At 41.2% G+C, this 16150-nt stretch overlaps 1 protein-coding gene across 1 annotated transcript; it reads right to left on the reverse strand.

Moving 5' to 3' along the window:
• Positions 1–4742: 4742 nt before the first annotated feature.
• LOC134675893 (pancreatic triacylglycerol lipase-like) lies at positions 4743–8929 on the reverse strand. Its single transcript, XM_063534228.1, has 4 exons — positions 8738–8929; positions 5816–6216; positions 5211–5405; positions 4743–5017 (listed from the first exon to the last, which is right to left on the reverse strand). The coding sequence occupies exons 1-4, from the start codon at positions 8923–8925 to the stop codon at positions 4782–4784; spliced, it is 1020 nt and encodes a 339-aa protein (XP_063390298.1). The 5' UTR covers positions 8926–8929; the 3' UTR covers positions 4743–4781.
• Between the last annotated feature and the right edge of the window lie 7221 nt (positions 8930–16150).

Raw genomic sequence — 16150 nt, forward strand, 5'->3', positions numbered from 1 at the left:
CCTTTTGATTACTTTGCTTGCACTGATTTTTCATACCTCACGAACTTGTTTATATACGCCTCAGATTACAATTACGTACTGGGAAGAACCCCTGTATCACCAGATCGTGTTGCGACATGCAAAAACTGTAGCGGTGTGCCCGGTAGGCGGTTTACATTCGCGTGCGAGCCACGAGCCGAGCCACGAGACGCGAGTGTAAGCGGTGGGCTCGTGGCTCGCCTCGCGGCGCGTCTCATGGCTCGCCTCGAGCGCGTAAGCACGTCGACCTAATGAATACTCTCTCGCCTCGTGACTCGGCCCGTGGCTCGTCACGTTTCTCGTAAGCTTGACGAGCTAATGCATTTTAAACACTAACGGCACGGTATAAAGTTTGTAATCGAATGACAAACCGAACGCGAGCGTAAAAGCACGCGTCCCAAAAACCGCTCCTCCACTCCACGCGAGCCGCGAGACGAGCCACAAGCCCCCCGCTTACACTCGCGTCTCGTGGCTCGGCTCGTGGCTCGCACGAGAATGAAAACCGCCTGCCGATCACACCGCTACAGTTTTTGCATGTCGCAACACGATCTGGTGATACTGCGGTTCTTCCCAGTTCCGTTGGAAAGTTACCTACTTTTTATCGGACAAAGAACGTAATGTCTTCAATTTATTTAAGTTTGTCTTTATAATCTAAAAAGGGCAAGCCCTGGAAAAGGTTATTACCTACTTATTAGGTTAGGCTGCCCACTGCCCACCATACATGAAAAATTGGCATTGGCAGTCAAATCTGAATCAATGGTATTATTATAATACAGTAACTTTAATACATTTACCGTTTGCGTCTAATCCGGGGGTTCTGATCTCTTGCAAACTTATTTATGATGTTGGCCCAGTTAATAATCCAAGTTTGTGACCTCGAGTGCCAAATGCAACTTTGTCAAAAATGGAAATTTTGGTTTTTTTAGATTTGGGCGAAGGATGACTCAAGTTAGACCGGGCCGTGTCCGGGCCGGAGCTTCCGGCGCTTACTTTTCTATGACATGACAGGCGATCACGTGATGCTTTCCATAGAAAACGATCATGCGCCGGAAGCTCCGGCCCGGACACGGCCCGGTCTAACATGAGTCATCCTTAAAACCCTTAACGACTAGTTTTTGATAGCACCTTCTCAAGACGTTTTTAAAGTAGACTAAGTAAATTTGCTGCAATTGAGAATTGTCTCTGTAGATTTCATAGTTTCCGAGATAAAGCCTTTCAAAATTATATTATTTTTGTACTTGACTTCGTAGGCTATGTGAAGTGCAGCGAGTATGCACTTTTATCTCAGGTGAATGCGGTTTCCACGATTGTTCCTAACCTAAGCTCAAACAAAGTTGATTTGGCCCGGTATCCGCGTAACGTACCGTGCCTACCTCCCAAAAATGGTCGGCTCCCCAGGTCTAAACTCTAATCTACGTTATAATTGTTCCTGCTCTTAGCAACTATAGTTCGTTTTTTTAGCATTAGAAAGAACTTGAAAAAAGGTAAGCGATCTTCACATGTATTTTAATTGAAAAACGCTTTTTAAAAGTCAGGAAGTACCTAACCATTACATATGAAAGCAGAAGAATATAAATTAGAGATGCACCGGATATCCGGTTACTATCCGGTATCCGGCCTATCCGGCCATTATTTTACTATCCGGCTGGATACCGGATAGTGACCTGCTATCCGGCCGGATACCGGATAGTAACATTGCTTGATTTCGGAGTAAACAAATTGGATTTAAGAAACAGACACGGCTATAATCGTACTTGTTTATTATTTTAAAACAATTTAATAATTCCACTGACTTGCACGCGCACTCATTTCGAACCTAGAAATTAGTCCGCGCGAACGTTTACTAGGAAATAGGTCAAACCTGCAGAATGCGCAACTGAAAAACCGAATGTAGGTATAGTTCCGCCGGCCGATTATCCGGCGGCCGGATACCGGATATTCGGCCAGAGTCTAGGCCGGATATCCGGTATCCGGTATCCGGCCAACAACTATCCGTTGCATCTCTAGTAGGTATAGTTCCGCCGGCCGAATATCCGGCGGCCGGATACCGGATATTCGGCCAGAGACTAGGCCGGATATCCGGTATCCGGTATCCGGCCAAACAACTATCCGTTGCATCTCTAATATAAATGATCGTATTAGATTCATAATTGTTACAATTTGCCGTAACTTATTTTTAAAATGTGTTTTTCAATTAAAAGACACATAAAGATTGTTACCTTATTTCTAATGCTAAAAAAACGAACTACTTATAAGTTACTAGTAAGTATATTATCATCTTCATATAATTTGGGTTCCCAGTCCCCAGAAGCCATCGGTTCTACATTTCGCCATTAGATCAAAAAAACCGGGCAAGTGCGAGTCGGACTCGCGCACGAAGGGTTCCGTACCATAATGCAAAAAAAAACAAAAAAAAACGGTCACCCATCCAAGTACACTCCCGACGTTGCTTAACTTTGGTCAAAAATCACGTTTGTTGTATGGGAGCCCCATTTAAATCTTTATTTTATTCTGTTTTTAGTATTTGTTGTTATAGCGGCAACAGAAATACATCATCTGTGAAAATTTCAACTGTCTAGCTATCACGGTTCGTGAGATACAGCCTGGTGACAGACGGACGGACGGACGGACAGCGAAGTCTTAGTAATAGGGTCCCGTTTTGCCCTTTGGGTACGGAAGCCTAAAAATAGGGTCCCGTTTTACCCTTTGGGTACGGAACCCTAAAAATAGGGTCCCGTTTTACCCTTTGGGTACGGAACCCTAAAAATAAGGAAACAAAGTATCCTCAACAGTCACGCAATATTTTGAATGTGTTTAGGGTTTGTGCACAAATCACGCGAGGTGCGCGTGTTTTCGGCTACGGGATAACACCTGGGGGGGGGATTTGGTGAGGTTTTTGGCTACCAGGGGGGTATAATCTCACGTGTAATTTTTTGAATTTTTTCCATCCGACCGGTCAAGGGTCTGGTCAAGGCCACGCGCACCATAATTTCGTAAAAATCCCTATTTTGAAGTGCGGAGTGAAGATTTATTATGTTTATCGAAACCGATAAAAAGTATCGTGTGGTAGGTATTTTTTCTTAGTTTCGTTCACTGTAGATAAATACACGTGAAGCCTCCTCCCCCCTCCTCCAACGTGATCTGATCCTCATCGTGATTTGTCGTGACCCCCCCCCCCCCCCACACGTGCCCTCCACCCCTCCTATCAAACATCGCCGTGCACAAGCCCCTTACATTGCACCACTATTGCAACATTCTTCTTAGACTTTGTGCTTTGTGTGTTATCTTTAAATAACACTCACAATATTATCAGAAAGCGAGAATAGAAATACTTTATTCAAGTAAACATTCTAACATACAGAACGGGAAATAACAGACGTATCGTTTGAGAGTGTTGCCACAAATAGCGCAACCAGATAACAAATCAGGACAGGGTTACAATAATTTATATATACTATAGTTCGTTTTTTTAGCATTAGAAATAAGGTAAACAATCTTGATGTGTCTTTTAATTGAAAAACACATTTTAAAAATAAGTTACGGCAAATGTGTAACAAATATGAATCTAATAAGTACGATCATTTATATTGTTTGCTTTCATAAGTAATAGTTTTTGATTTTTAAAAAGCGTTTTTCAATTAAAAGACATGTTAAGATCGCTTACCTTCTTTCAAGTTCTTTCTAATGCTAAAAAAAATAACTATAAGTGTATTGAGGTCAATGTGGGTAATTCCGTCATAGGAACTATTCCGTCTACGATCGTATATTTCTTTGATTTTCAGTCGTATGTATAAAAAATAACGGGTTGCACTCCGGGAGTGCCGGCAGAAGTGAAAACTCAATGACATTGTAACAGTTTTTCGATCCGTCTTACGAATCTTACGGTCACGTGACCTGTCGCGAGTTTAACATTGTTTCCCCATCACAAAAAGTGCACAGCGCCGCTAAAGAAGTTCCTTTTCATTTCAAAAACCATTTGCTTTTGATTGCTGAAACTAAAAGTAATCGCTGCTTTGTCGACGAAATCATCAATGTTGTCCGTTGTTAGAGAAAAACGCTAGTGGACGGAATAGTCCCGAATTAGCCACATTGACCAAATTTTTCCTTAAATTTGAATAATGTTTTATGGCTCTCCTGAAAAATTTATGGTTATCTCTTGCAACATTTTCTCAATTTCACTGTGTCGTCACAAATTTCCGCTATGTTTTTTTTTATAATTTTCTATAAAAAAAAGATAAAGAACTGGTGAAAGTTTAAAATATAATTATGGTAATTGGTCATCGCAGTCGTTGCAGTCTGTAGAGGAGGTAGAGCTCCTCAAAATATCTTCTTTAGTCGCTCCAGTCTCCAAAGCTGTGGCCAATGATGATGATGATGCGCGTATTTTAACAAATAGAAATTTACGGCTCGATTCTGAAAATGTATTAGATCTCTACTAGACCTCAACAAGTTACGATATGGATAATTTAAAGATATTTGTAAGATAGATATGTCAAATTTAACGTTTCCGCGATTCTGGAGGCCCTCTTGAACGATATCGACAAGTTATGACTTAGATATCCAAGTCACATCTAGTCGATATCTAATGTAAATCTAGTTGATCTCTATATCGTTTCTAGATCTTGTGATTATCTCGTTTCCCGAATACGCGTGTTAGTCGTGTAATATGCATTTTCATTTTGTAGGTTCATATATAATTGTGTTCTTTGAGGAATTACCTAGTCCTTGGAAACAAGCTCGGGATGTCTAAAGAATGTCTTTATTTACATCTCAAAATTTTGATTATTAGTAGCGAAGGGTGCTTTTGCATTTGTTTTTAAGTAATATTGCCCTTTTGAATTTCTATCGGCATTCTCTCCCATATATGTCTGCTGTTTACATTCAGTGCCATTTAAATATTCCATCCAATTTTTGCTTCGGCAAGCAGGAAAACCAGTAGGATTACCAATGGATTCCGAAAAATACATGTGGGCTCCCGAATGACTACATGACTCTGGAACTTTACAAACAAGTATCTGTTAAAATTATACAAAAGTTACGTAATAGTAAGTAAAATTTGTCAAGTATAAGTCGCGACTTTCATTACATTGCGGTTTTTGATTAGTCGGATAATAACCGACAGTCCGCAATATAACTAAAATCGCATGCGAGTTCGCGCGCCGTCTAAATCAACCCTAATAGAAAAAACTTACTGTCACCACTGTCACAACCAGGTTGTGGTGATTTACCGCCGTTGGGGTAAAAATCAGCATGGCCACTGTTATTTTGGATGCCCAGGGCTCCACCACACGTGTGTATCACGTCTACGAACACCGCAACTGATGAGGTCAGGGGCAACGTTTTCAGTGTATTTGGATACTCGAAGAGAGGTCGTGCTGGATCAAGGCCTGAGGTATGAGATATAAGAAGATAATTAAGTTATGCTGGGTTACATAGTGTAACCTCTAAGGTCAAGGTGGGAACAGTGGCTCAACGCAAACAGTGGCTCAGTCGCCCAAATATCGCTATACACTGTAGCAACCTTACGTGTTAGTATAACCATTACTCGTCCAGTTGAATTTGTTCGATTACTGAATGTTTCTGCTGTATTAGCAGGGAAGTTAAGCTAATAGCCTCTCTCATGTTGGAATTAGGTTGAGTAAGCCACTGTATCCGGCTATTTTTCCGAGCCACTGTTCCCTCCTTAACCCTACTCTCATATGTTCGCTGATAAAAAAGAGTCTATTATGTTGTTATTGTCCATTTTAAATTACCCACTCTTGAATAAATAATTTAAGGAGTTTTCGGAAATAATTACCGGTGACTCTTCCTACTGTCACATTAGCTTTCGACGCAGTGATACCCATCAGATGTGCTCCTAGGCTGTGTCCGATTAAATGCAATCTGTCGCCGGAAATATTATACATGTCACAGAACACGTCTAAAAATTGTCCAACGCGTGTCCCTACGTCTCCTATGCTCCTCGCTACTAACGGATAGTTATAGTCGTTCGCCGTATAACTCCAGTCGACTGCTATTACTGCCACATCTTTATTTTTCAAGTAAGCATTCTTGATGGTCATCACCACGCCGTCTTCAGCAGATGCCATCCAGCCGTGTGTTACCAATTTTACGGGTTTGTTAGACAACAGTGTGGTAATGTTTCTACGGTCGGGTTGTTGTGCTGATGCGTTTAGTTTTATGTAGTTGGATAATCCCCTGAGAACAATGCGATACAAGGAAGCAAAATGTTTAAAACAGTTTGGTTTCATTTCATTAGGTTATATTGTAATGATATTAATTATCGTAACGGCACCAACCATGATACATTTAAAAGAAAAGTACCTACCTACTCTACAGAGAAACAAAATCTACCCTCAAATGGCTCCTTAAGACGAAACAGGAGCTGAGTTTTAAATATTTTAGGTAAATATACCCGTCTCGCTAACGGAAGCGGCACCTAAAAGTAGTTCGATAAGGACAAGGCGAAAAATCGACGTTTCGTACTCCTCTGTTTCCTCCTCCAAAACTTAACCAATCGTAACTAAATTTGGAAATGTAAATTATTATGAAATTATCTGTGTCGGACCGTTTTGCTTTTTTGGCTAATTGATATCAGTTTTGAATGCCACGCCTCTCATTGCGGCACAGTCAATTAGGCCATTTTGGCCATTTTTGAAGGGCTCTAGCGCCTTAAAAAACAAAAATATCAAAAAAAGCAAAAAGGTCTGACACAGATATTGACAATATTAATCTGTGTTGAAAAAAATCATTGCTCTAGCTTCAAAAACCACGGAGGAAAACGAGGAGTACGTTTGTATGGAGAAATGACCACTCCTGTTGGCTCTTAAGCCAGTTGAGGGTAGGTATATAAAAATATTACATGATCAAATAATGTAAGGTCGCCTCCATAAACTCGCGAACTAAATTGACATGAGTTTGACAAATAAAATGATACCAGGAATAGCAACGAAAAAATAGTCACGGGTATATGTCGATAAAATGATATCGATAAGTATAGGTAAGTTATTGCACTTACTACCCAAGTCATAATTATAAAGGGGTCACAACCGATTTCGATTTATATGAATGTGACGAGAAAAGTGGTTGATTCGATCGTGAGATTGACATGTGACATTACCGATAAAATCAGGAGGTGCGTATGCGAAACTGATAAATTTCTATGTTAGTATGCAGGTTTGGGGGCAAGCAAAAAAATAAGAAGCAAATAAAAAACAACGGGTTGCACTCCGGGAGTGCCGACAAAAGTGAAAACTCAATGACTAGTCCAAAATGTCTGCAGCACTATGTACAATTGACCCATCCTCCTTTCTATTGAAAAACTTTAGTTCCGAAATTGCTGGCCAGTGAGCTTAAATTTGTAGCGTTCATTGTTTAAAATTCGAATAGGAATTGTAAAGTTACCTTGCAGACCTCGCATTAAATTTGGTCATGACTCATGATATTTTGAGTTTTATTCACCAGTACTAGAGTTCACTTTTATTACCGATTTCATCAAGATGTAGCTTTATTGAATTATATTTGAGTGATAAAAAGAATGTAACTGTGAGATCCTCGTATTTCAGCCCGTACCAGTTTAGAACATTGAGCTTTATTGCTTAATATAAAAGTCCAGTTTTAAATAATTGACCTGATTACGATACGTTATGACTAAAGTTCTTTGGTGAGTAACATTGTCCGTGACACATGACGTCAGCGTTACGTTACGCGTTACGCTGAATCGATTTTATCATTTTTTTCCCCACCTCAAAAAGTGCTCAGCGCCGTTAAAGAAGTTTTCACTTCAATAAAGCGTTTATTCTCAAGCTTACAGATACATTACATTCTTCTGCCAAACCACAGAGCTTCAAGAAAAAGTAGTTGTTTATTTCAAGAGCTCAGTTGTCGCCATAAATCTAAAATTGGTGATTTAATTTTATACAGGTGGCCGGTAGATGACACAAATTAAATGAGAAATGTATCATATAGTATGAATTATTTCCCCGTCTGGGCCGGCCTTTTTTGTATTTTGAGCTAAAATCACTGTTTTTATGTTATCACCTAACTTGTTATTCAAGCTGTAAGTTTTCCTAACAAATATAATAAAATAAAATATTTATTTAATTACAATTATGTTCATCAAATATCCTTGCACACTATAAAATTGCACAATTTTCGAAATACCAACTAACATTTGTAAAATATTTTTAAAGTTACTTAAAGATACATTTTAACTGACCGCACAACAGTAGTGCCACTAGCGGTGAATTGAGCGCTGTTCATATCAATATTTTCAAAAAAGTTTGAATATTCTCTAATTCAAACTTTTTTGAAAATATCGATATGAACACCACTGGCCAAACTGTGGTATCATTTGTGCACATTGACCTGTCAATTTAGTTCGCGAGAATCTGGAGGCAACTTATAGGTTAAAGTGGTCGTTCAGTGACAAATCCAGGCGGTTTTGTATTTGGTTGGTTAACCAATAAATGTTACAACTACCCGAGAAATTTCAAATTGTTTGTTTACTTTTATTTAAATACCTAAAGATACCGACTATAGCTACAGTTACCAAAAGCATGTGAGTAGTTAACGTAGTGTGCCTGTGCCTATAACCCGACCATAAAAAATGCTCGGTCGGTGATAGAGACGAAACATGGCACTCTTTTTTATTTCCTCTCAATAAGGCTATCTTTCTCTATCGAAGCGTGTCAAACCCTTGGTCCCGAGGCATACAAACCTGATGTATAATCTGTATTGAATATGCATAGTTTGACCAACACGTAACGGTTTCCGATCAGTCGTGTTGGTCAAATTAACGAAGTGAGGCACGCCATCTCCATCTGGGAAGTAAACCCACTCCGTTCCGTAACCAGGGTAGGTTTTGGCCGTATGATTGGAACCTCCATAAGAGTTAACACCAACCATCGACGGTTCACCTGCAATAAAAAGGAAAGGTTGAAAAGTGTCGTGTTTCGCAGGTTCCGGGGCAAACTGCCGCATCCGACACAAGAGCAACGGAGCCACGCCGTTTTGTCGACTAAATAGTGTTTAGTTTTAAGTTTATAAAATACATTATGTATGTTAGTCTGTAAGGTACCGTAAAATGGGGTGAGTTAGCTGAAATTTGACTTTCAAACCTCGCTAAAATTTTATTTTTACATGTGAAAACTGAATGGTGTATATAATAAGTGGTTCGGACGTTTGTATTTTATTTTGGGTAGTTCCATTTCATAACTTTGACGATAAAGAGGAAAACCCACCTCACCCCGTAGTGCCTCGTATTTGGGGTGAGAGGGTTTTTCATACAAAGGTGATTTTGGAAGATTGTTGGATCGATTTTTTTTTATTATGCGTATTACTATAGCCCCATTTTAAATTGGAATACATTATTTTTGTAGCAGTAGCCTTAAAAACCCTTCTCACCCCCTTCTCCAACCTTCTCTCCCCATTCATAACCCACCTCTCCCCGGCGAAACCTACTCACCCCGTTTTACGGTATTTGTAATATGGGCCCTGTTGCCTGAATTAAATTTCTAAATAAATAAATACATTTTAGCAGCGATAGTTCGTCATATATTCAGACATACAACCGTTGCTGGATAGAAATACCCCAATGATCTTGTGGTACCTACTTAGGTCATACTTAAAATTCCTGGACTGGCCACTTAGAAAAAGTACCTATTAACCCAGAAATTTTCAGTATGGCCCACGTAATACAGTTCGTAACGTAATCATTATCATCATCTCAGCCATAAGACGTCCACTGCTGAACATAGGCCTCCCCCTTGGACCTTCATTCGTACCGGTTGGAAGCGACCATCCAGCGTAAGCGTAGCGTAAGTGTAATACAGTTGGTCAAACCAATTTGTCAGTCAGTAAGAACCAGGAAAACTATACTCATCCTTTTCTTTTGTGTGCTAGTACTAAGTAGTAGTGTAAGACAAAGATAGTATGATTCTCTCTGTCTATGATTGAAATGAGGCAGTCCTTTGACAAACTATATGTCCCATGCCATCATCGGCATGGCCAGACGCCCCAAAGGGCCTACCGCGAACACCGAAGTTCGCAAATTGCCGGCATTTTCTGTAATTCCAATCATGTCTTAACCGATTCGGGGCTGATGACACGCCTGAAGTGTCATCAATGTTTTTTTCACCTCAGCAGCTCGAACAAGGGTACTTTGCTTCTTAAAAACAGTGAGCAAAATGCAATTTTGCTCACTGAGTCACTTTGTCTCACTCAATGAGCAAAATCGCATTTTGCTCACTTAGTGAGACAGTATGAGTGAGCAAAATCGCATTTTGCTCACTGAGTGAGACAAAATGTCATTCAAGTGACTTTTATAGTCAAATGTCATTTCAACATGCGGGGTCTAATACAAGTTCGATATACTTGGGTTCTATTATCTCTGTCCCTCTAGGTATGTTCTCACTGCTTAGGGTGAAAAATTTTGTGTACTACACGAGATCAAAGTTATTTACATCTCGTGCGCTTTTGAATCCCTTACTACGCTCAAGATTCTAAATTAGATTCACTCGCTACGCTCGTGAATCTATTATAGAATCTTTCGCTTGCACGGGACTCAAAATAAGCACTCGAAGAAATATCAAACTTTGATCTCTTGTTGTACAAATAACTATTACGTGTGGCGTATGACACGGGAGGAGTGTCATCATATTCTATGGCGCATGGCATGGCTGCCAGGTCATGCCACAGCCAAAAGTTTTCGAAAATGGAACACGCAACGAATGGGTTAGTTGGAGTAAAAGAGAAAGATGCCCGCAATTTGCAAACTTCGGTGTTAGCGGTAGATCCTATGCATACCGTGTCCAGTGATTCCAAATGGTTAGATTGATTTATAGAGTTAAACACAGAGGAGAAGAGGTTTTAAATTTTATTTAAAACGCGTAGTTACTATAGTAGCTGCAGTATCAAGTGGCGACTGATGTTGTAATGTCATCCCTTTCTATAGCATTGGGTCTGAACAAGCATGAAAGAGATACCTACTATACCTAGTGAGTAGTGATCTAATATGCCTTCAGTCGCAAATGTCGCAATTGGCATTGCGGTTAGTAAAGGTCAGAGCTGAATATAAACTTGTATTATAATTATTTGCTTTCGAACTACTTATGTACTTAGTAAGAACAGAAGGCTACCTTCATTGATATTATTAGTTTTGTCACACATTATCCGTGATATGGTCCAAATGCGAATAAAAACTAATAATTTGACTGAAGATTCCATTTCCAAAACACGCACGTCTGTGCGCAGCTACACGTTATCTCGCGCGTAAATAATGCATTTAATTCATCAATTTAAAAACACCATGAAGTAATTAACAGCCACGAATGCCACATGCAAGATTATCTATTTGGTCGTTAAGGGCACTCCACACTCGTGCGCGAATTACGGCATTTCATCCGAAGAGATTACTTAGTTGGCAACTTAAAATTTATTATTTGCAACATGTAGTAATAATTTAAATATAGATGGTCAAGCATATCTTGTCAGTAAAAAAAGGCGCGAAATTTAAATTTTCTACTGGACGATATCCCTTCGCGCTTACATTTTTCAAATTTGCCGCGTTTTTGTACTGACAAGAACTGCTTGACCAAGTAGGTATAACTACAGCTTGGCAAAAAAGAGTAGAAATTAAAAAGTGGCAATACTGTAGTGTCGTCCCTTTCAAACCTATTTATATAAGAAAACGGGACGACAATACAGTGTTGCCACTTTTTAATTTCTACTCTTTTATGCCAAACCGTACTTTTGATTTTTAGCCGAACTTACCCTTTAATTTTAAGAACACTTCCTGTTGCACAAAATACCTACTATTGGCAAACCATCATTTTCATCAGTAGAAAACGCGTCAAATTTAAAAATGGAGGCACGTAGGGTTGTCTTCCCATTGCCAATTTAAATTTCGCGCCATTTTCTACTGACTGAAAAAAATTTTATAAATAAAAATGCCGTTAATGCATAAAGGCAGTTTTTTTGCTTTGTACTAATTGCGCTCCCTACGCAGAGGTGTGCGTAATATTCCCTATTGTAAAATTAAAAAAAACCGGGCAAGTGCGAATCGGACTCGCGTACGAAGGGTTCCGTACCATAATGCAAAAAAAAACGGTCACCCATCCAAGTTCTCACCACGCCTGACGTTGCTTAACTTTGGTCAAAAATCACGTTTGTTGTATGGGATGGGAGCCCCATTTAAATCTTTATTTTATTCTGTTTTGACGTGAAACGTAGGTAAACGTCTTTAAAAACCCGTAGAGGGGCTCGGATCAAAAACCGATGTAACGAAAAAGTGTTATGGCGCGGCGGCTTATATCTCCGAAACTATAATACCTATAAACATAGTTTTGATACAGGTGTGTAGAAGAAAGTAGCCATTACTCGGAACAGCACGTGCCGCTGACATAAATGGCCCTGATTCTGCGCTAGACACGACGTATTCGGAGCAAAAATGACCCCTATTTTCAGTGTTCATTTAGTAATGACTCATCAACCCATTAACCGATTTCGGTAAAATTCATGTCATTTGATAGATCTTACTTTATTTTAATGAAATATGAGTAAGATAAAGTACGGGGAATTATAATAAGCTGTTAAAAAATAAAAATGTGACAGTTTTTACAGAATTTTTATCACTGCTCTTGTTTGAGGCCACCGTGTGCGAAAAAAAGGGCGCACAACTGACAAACTATACGTGAAATAGTAAGATAAAGCAATAACGGTTCTTTTAATATGACATTCACCATAGTAATACATGCTCATCTCCTCAAATAATGCATTAGCATCTATGGCGGCGCGAGTTACTTTGATAGAACACGTATAACGTATGACGGCTGCTTGACAATTCCGAGTTCCTAATGCTAGTAAGTATATAGTAATCTTAGTTAGGTACTTTCTGATGAAATGGGTAAAACATAATTTAGAAAAGGTCACTTCTGTGGACAATTTATCGGTACTATAAAAGGTAACGACTATGGTTCATATATATCCCGTTTTTCTCATTTGAGTCTCAAGCATTGAATGAAATATTCTGCCTGTAAAGGTGCTGCGCAAAAAATTGCTTTTAGATTTCCTTAAATGCGATGGCTACAGGAAAAACACGAACGAGTTTGCTATAAAAGGTGTATTACCCGTATAAAATATCAATTCTCGTAATTTTGGTGTGTTATTTACAAAAAAATTGTACCTAATCGTTACATTCATTACTCCAAAATGAACTGATCATTTAATTATTTAAATAGGTGTGACGCTGTAATTAATTATATTTTTAAATTACCCATCAAATGCTGTATTCAAGTTCATCTAGATAGAGTGAATCATTATGACCCCAAATAATTTTTACTGATAAAATTTAGATATCACTCAAATATGTGCGACTTCGGTATTCAAACACAAAGCAATAGTACAAGAGTCTAACTAAATGCGAAGGTCGAAGGCTGCGCTCTACGTAAGGCCGAAGGCAAGAAGCGTCCAGGATGTCAGTGTTTTAACACAGAACAATATTACAAGTGTCTAAATGCGAAGGCCGAAGGCCGAGCTCCGCGTAGGGCCGAAGGCCCGAAGCGTCCAGTCTGTCAGTTCTGTGTTTAACCACTGACATCCTAGACGCTTCGGCCTTCGCATTAAGACACTTGTAATATTGTTCTGTGTTATAGCATTTAAATCCTGGACGCTTCGGGCCTTCGGCCCTACGCGGAGCTCAGCCTTCGGCCTTCGCATTTAGACACTTGTACTATTTTTCTCTGCTAAAGCACTGATGTCCTGCATGCTTCGGGCCTTCGGTCCTACGCGGAGCTCGGCCTTCGCAGTTAGACACTTGTACTATTGTTTTATGTTAAATCCTGGACGCTTCGGGCCTTCGGCCCTACGCGGAGCTCGGCCTTCGGCCTTCGCATTTGGACACTTGTACTATTGTTTTGTGTTATACTTAGTACTTAAATCCTGGACGCTTCGGGCCTTCGGCCCTACGCGGAGCTCGGCCTTCGGCCTTCGCATTTAGGCACTTGTACTATTGTTCTGTGTTATAGCACTTAAATCCTGGACGCTTCGGGCCTTCGGCCCTACGCGGAGTTCGGCCTTCAGCCTTCGCATTTAGACACTTGTACTATTGTTCTGAGTTAAAGCACTAACATCCTGGACGCTTCGGGCCTTCGGCCCTACGTGAAGCTCGGCCTTCGGCCTTCGCATTTAGACACTTGTATTATTGCTCTGTGCTAAAACACTGATGTCCTGGACGCTTCGGGCCTTCGGCCCTACGCGGAGCTCGGCCTTCGGCCTTCGCATTTGGACACTTGTACTATTGTTTTGTGTTATAGTACTTAAATCCTGGACGCTTCGGGCCTTCGGCCCTACGCGGAGCTCGGCCTTCGGCCTTCGCATTTAGACACTTGTACTATTGTTCTGTTTTAAAGCACTAACATTCTGGACGCTTCGGGCCTTCGGCCCTACGCGGAGCTCGGCCTTCGGCCTTCACATTTAGACACTTTTACTATTTTTCTGTGCTAAAGCACTGACATCTTGGACGCTTCGGGCCTTCGGCCCTACGCGGAGCTCGGCCTTCGGCCTTCGCATTTAGACACTTGTACTATTGTTCTGTGTTATAGCACTTAAATCCTGGACGCTTCGGGCCTTCGGCCCTACGCGGAGCTCGGCCTTCGGCCTTCTCATTTAGACACTTGTACTATTGTTCTGTGCTAAAACACTTATGTCCTGGACGCTTCGGGCTTTCGGCCCTACGCGGAGCTCGGCCTTCGGCCTTCGCATTTAGACGTACTATTGTTCAGTGCTAAAGCACTGAAGTCCTTGACGCTTCGGGCCTTCGGCCCTACGCGGAGCTCTCCCTTCGGCCTTCGCATTTAGACACTTTTACTATTTTTCTGTGCTAAAGCACTGACATCTTGGACGCGTCGGGCCTTCGGCCCTACGCGGAGCTCGGCCTTCGGCCTTCGCATTTAGACACTTTTACTATTGTTCTGTGTTATAGCACTTAAATCCTGGACGCTTCGGGCCTTCAGCCCTACGTGGAGCTCGGCCTTCGGCCTTCGCATTTAGACACTTGTATTATTGCTCTGTGCTAAAACACTGATGTCCTGGACGCTTCGGGCCTTCGGCCCTACGCGGAGCTCGGCCTTGGGCCTTCGCATTTGGACACTTGTACTATTGTTTTGTGTTATAGTACTTAAATCCTGGACGCTTCGGGCCTTCGGCCCTACGCGGAGCTCGGCCTTCGGCCTTCGCATTTAGACACTTGTACTATTGTTCTGTGTTAAAGCACTAACATTCTGGACGCTTCGGGCCTTCGGCCCTACGCGGAGCTCGGCCTTCGGCCTTCGCATTTAGACACTTTTACTATTTTTCTGTGCTAAAGCACTGACATCTTGGACGCTTCGGGCCTTCGGCCCTACGCGGAGCTCGGCCTTCGGCCTTCGCATTTAGACACTTGTACTATTGTTCTGTGTTATAGCACTTAAATCCTGGACGCTTCGGGCCTTTAGACACTTGTACTATTGTTCTGTGCTAAAACACTTATGTCCTGGACGCTTCGGGCTTTCGGCCCTACGCGGAGCTCGGCCTTCGGCCTTCGCATTTAGACGTACTATTGTTCAGTGCTAAAGCACTGATGTCCTTGACGCTTCGGGCCTTCGGCCTTCGCATTTAGACACTTTTACTATTTTTCTGTGCTAAAGCACTGACATCTTGGACGCTTCGGGCCTTCGGCCCTACGCGGAGCTCGGCCTTCGCATTTAGACACTTGTACTATTGTTCTGTGTTAAAGCACTAACATTCTGGACATCTTGGACGCTTCGGGCCTTCGGCCCTACGCGGAGCTCGGCCTTCGGCCTTCGCATTTAGACACTTGTACTATTGTTCTGTGTTAAAGCACTAACATTCTGGACGCGTCGGGCCTTCGGCCTCCGCATTTAGACACTTTTACTATTTTTCTATGTTAAAGCACTTAAATCCTGGACGCTTCGGGCCTTCGGCCCTACGCGGAGCTCGGCCTTCGGCCTTCGCATTGGCGGTCCACACCACGTTTCACGTCAGCCATAGCGGCTGTGTCCCTGATACAGCCTCTCTAATTTTTTTTAGTATTTGTTGTTATAGCGGCAACATAAATACATCATCTGTGAAAATT

Source organism: Cydia fagiglandana, chromosome 23 (assembly GCF_963556715.1).
Source record: "Cydia fagiglandana chromosome 23, ilCydFagi1.1, whole genome shotgun sequence".
NCBI classification, from domain to species: Eukaryota; Metazoa; Arthropoda; class Insecta; order Lepidoptera; family Tortricidae; genus Cydia; species Cydia fagiglandana.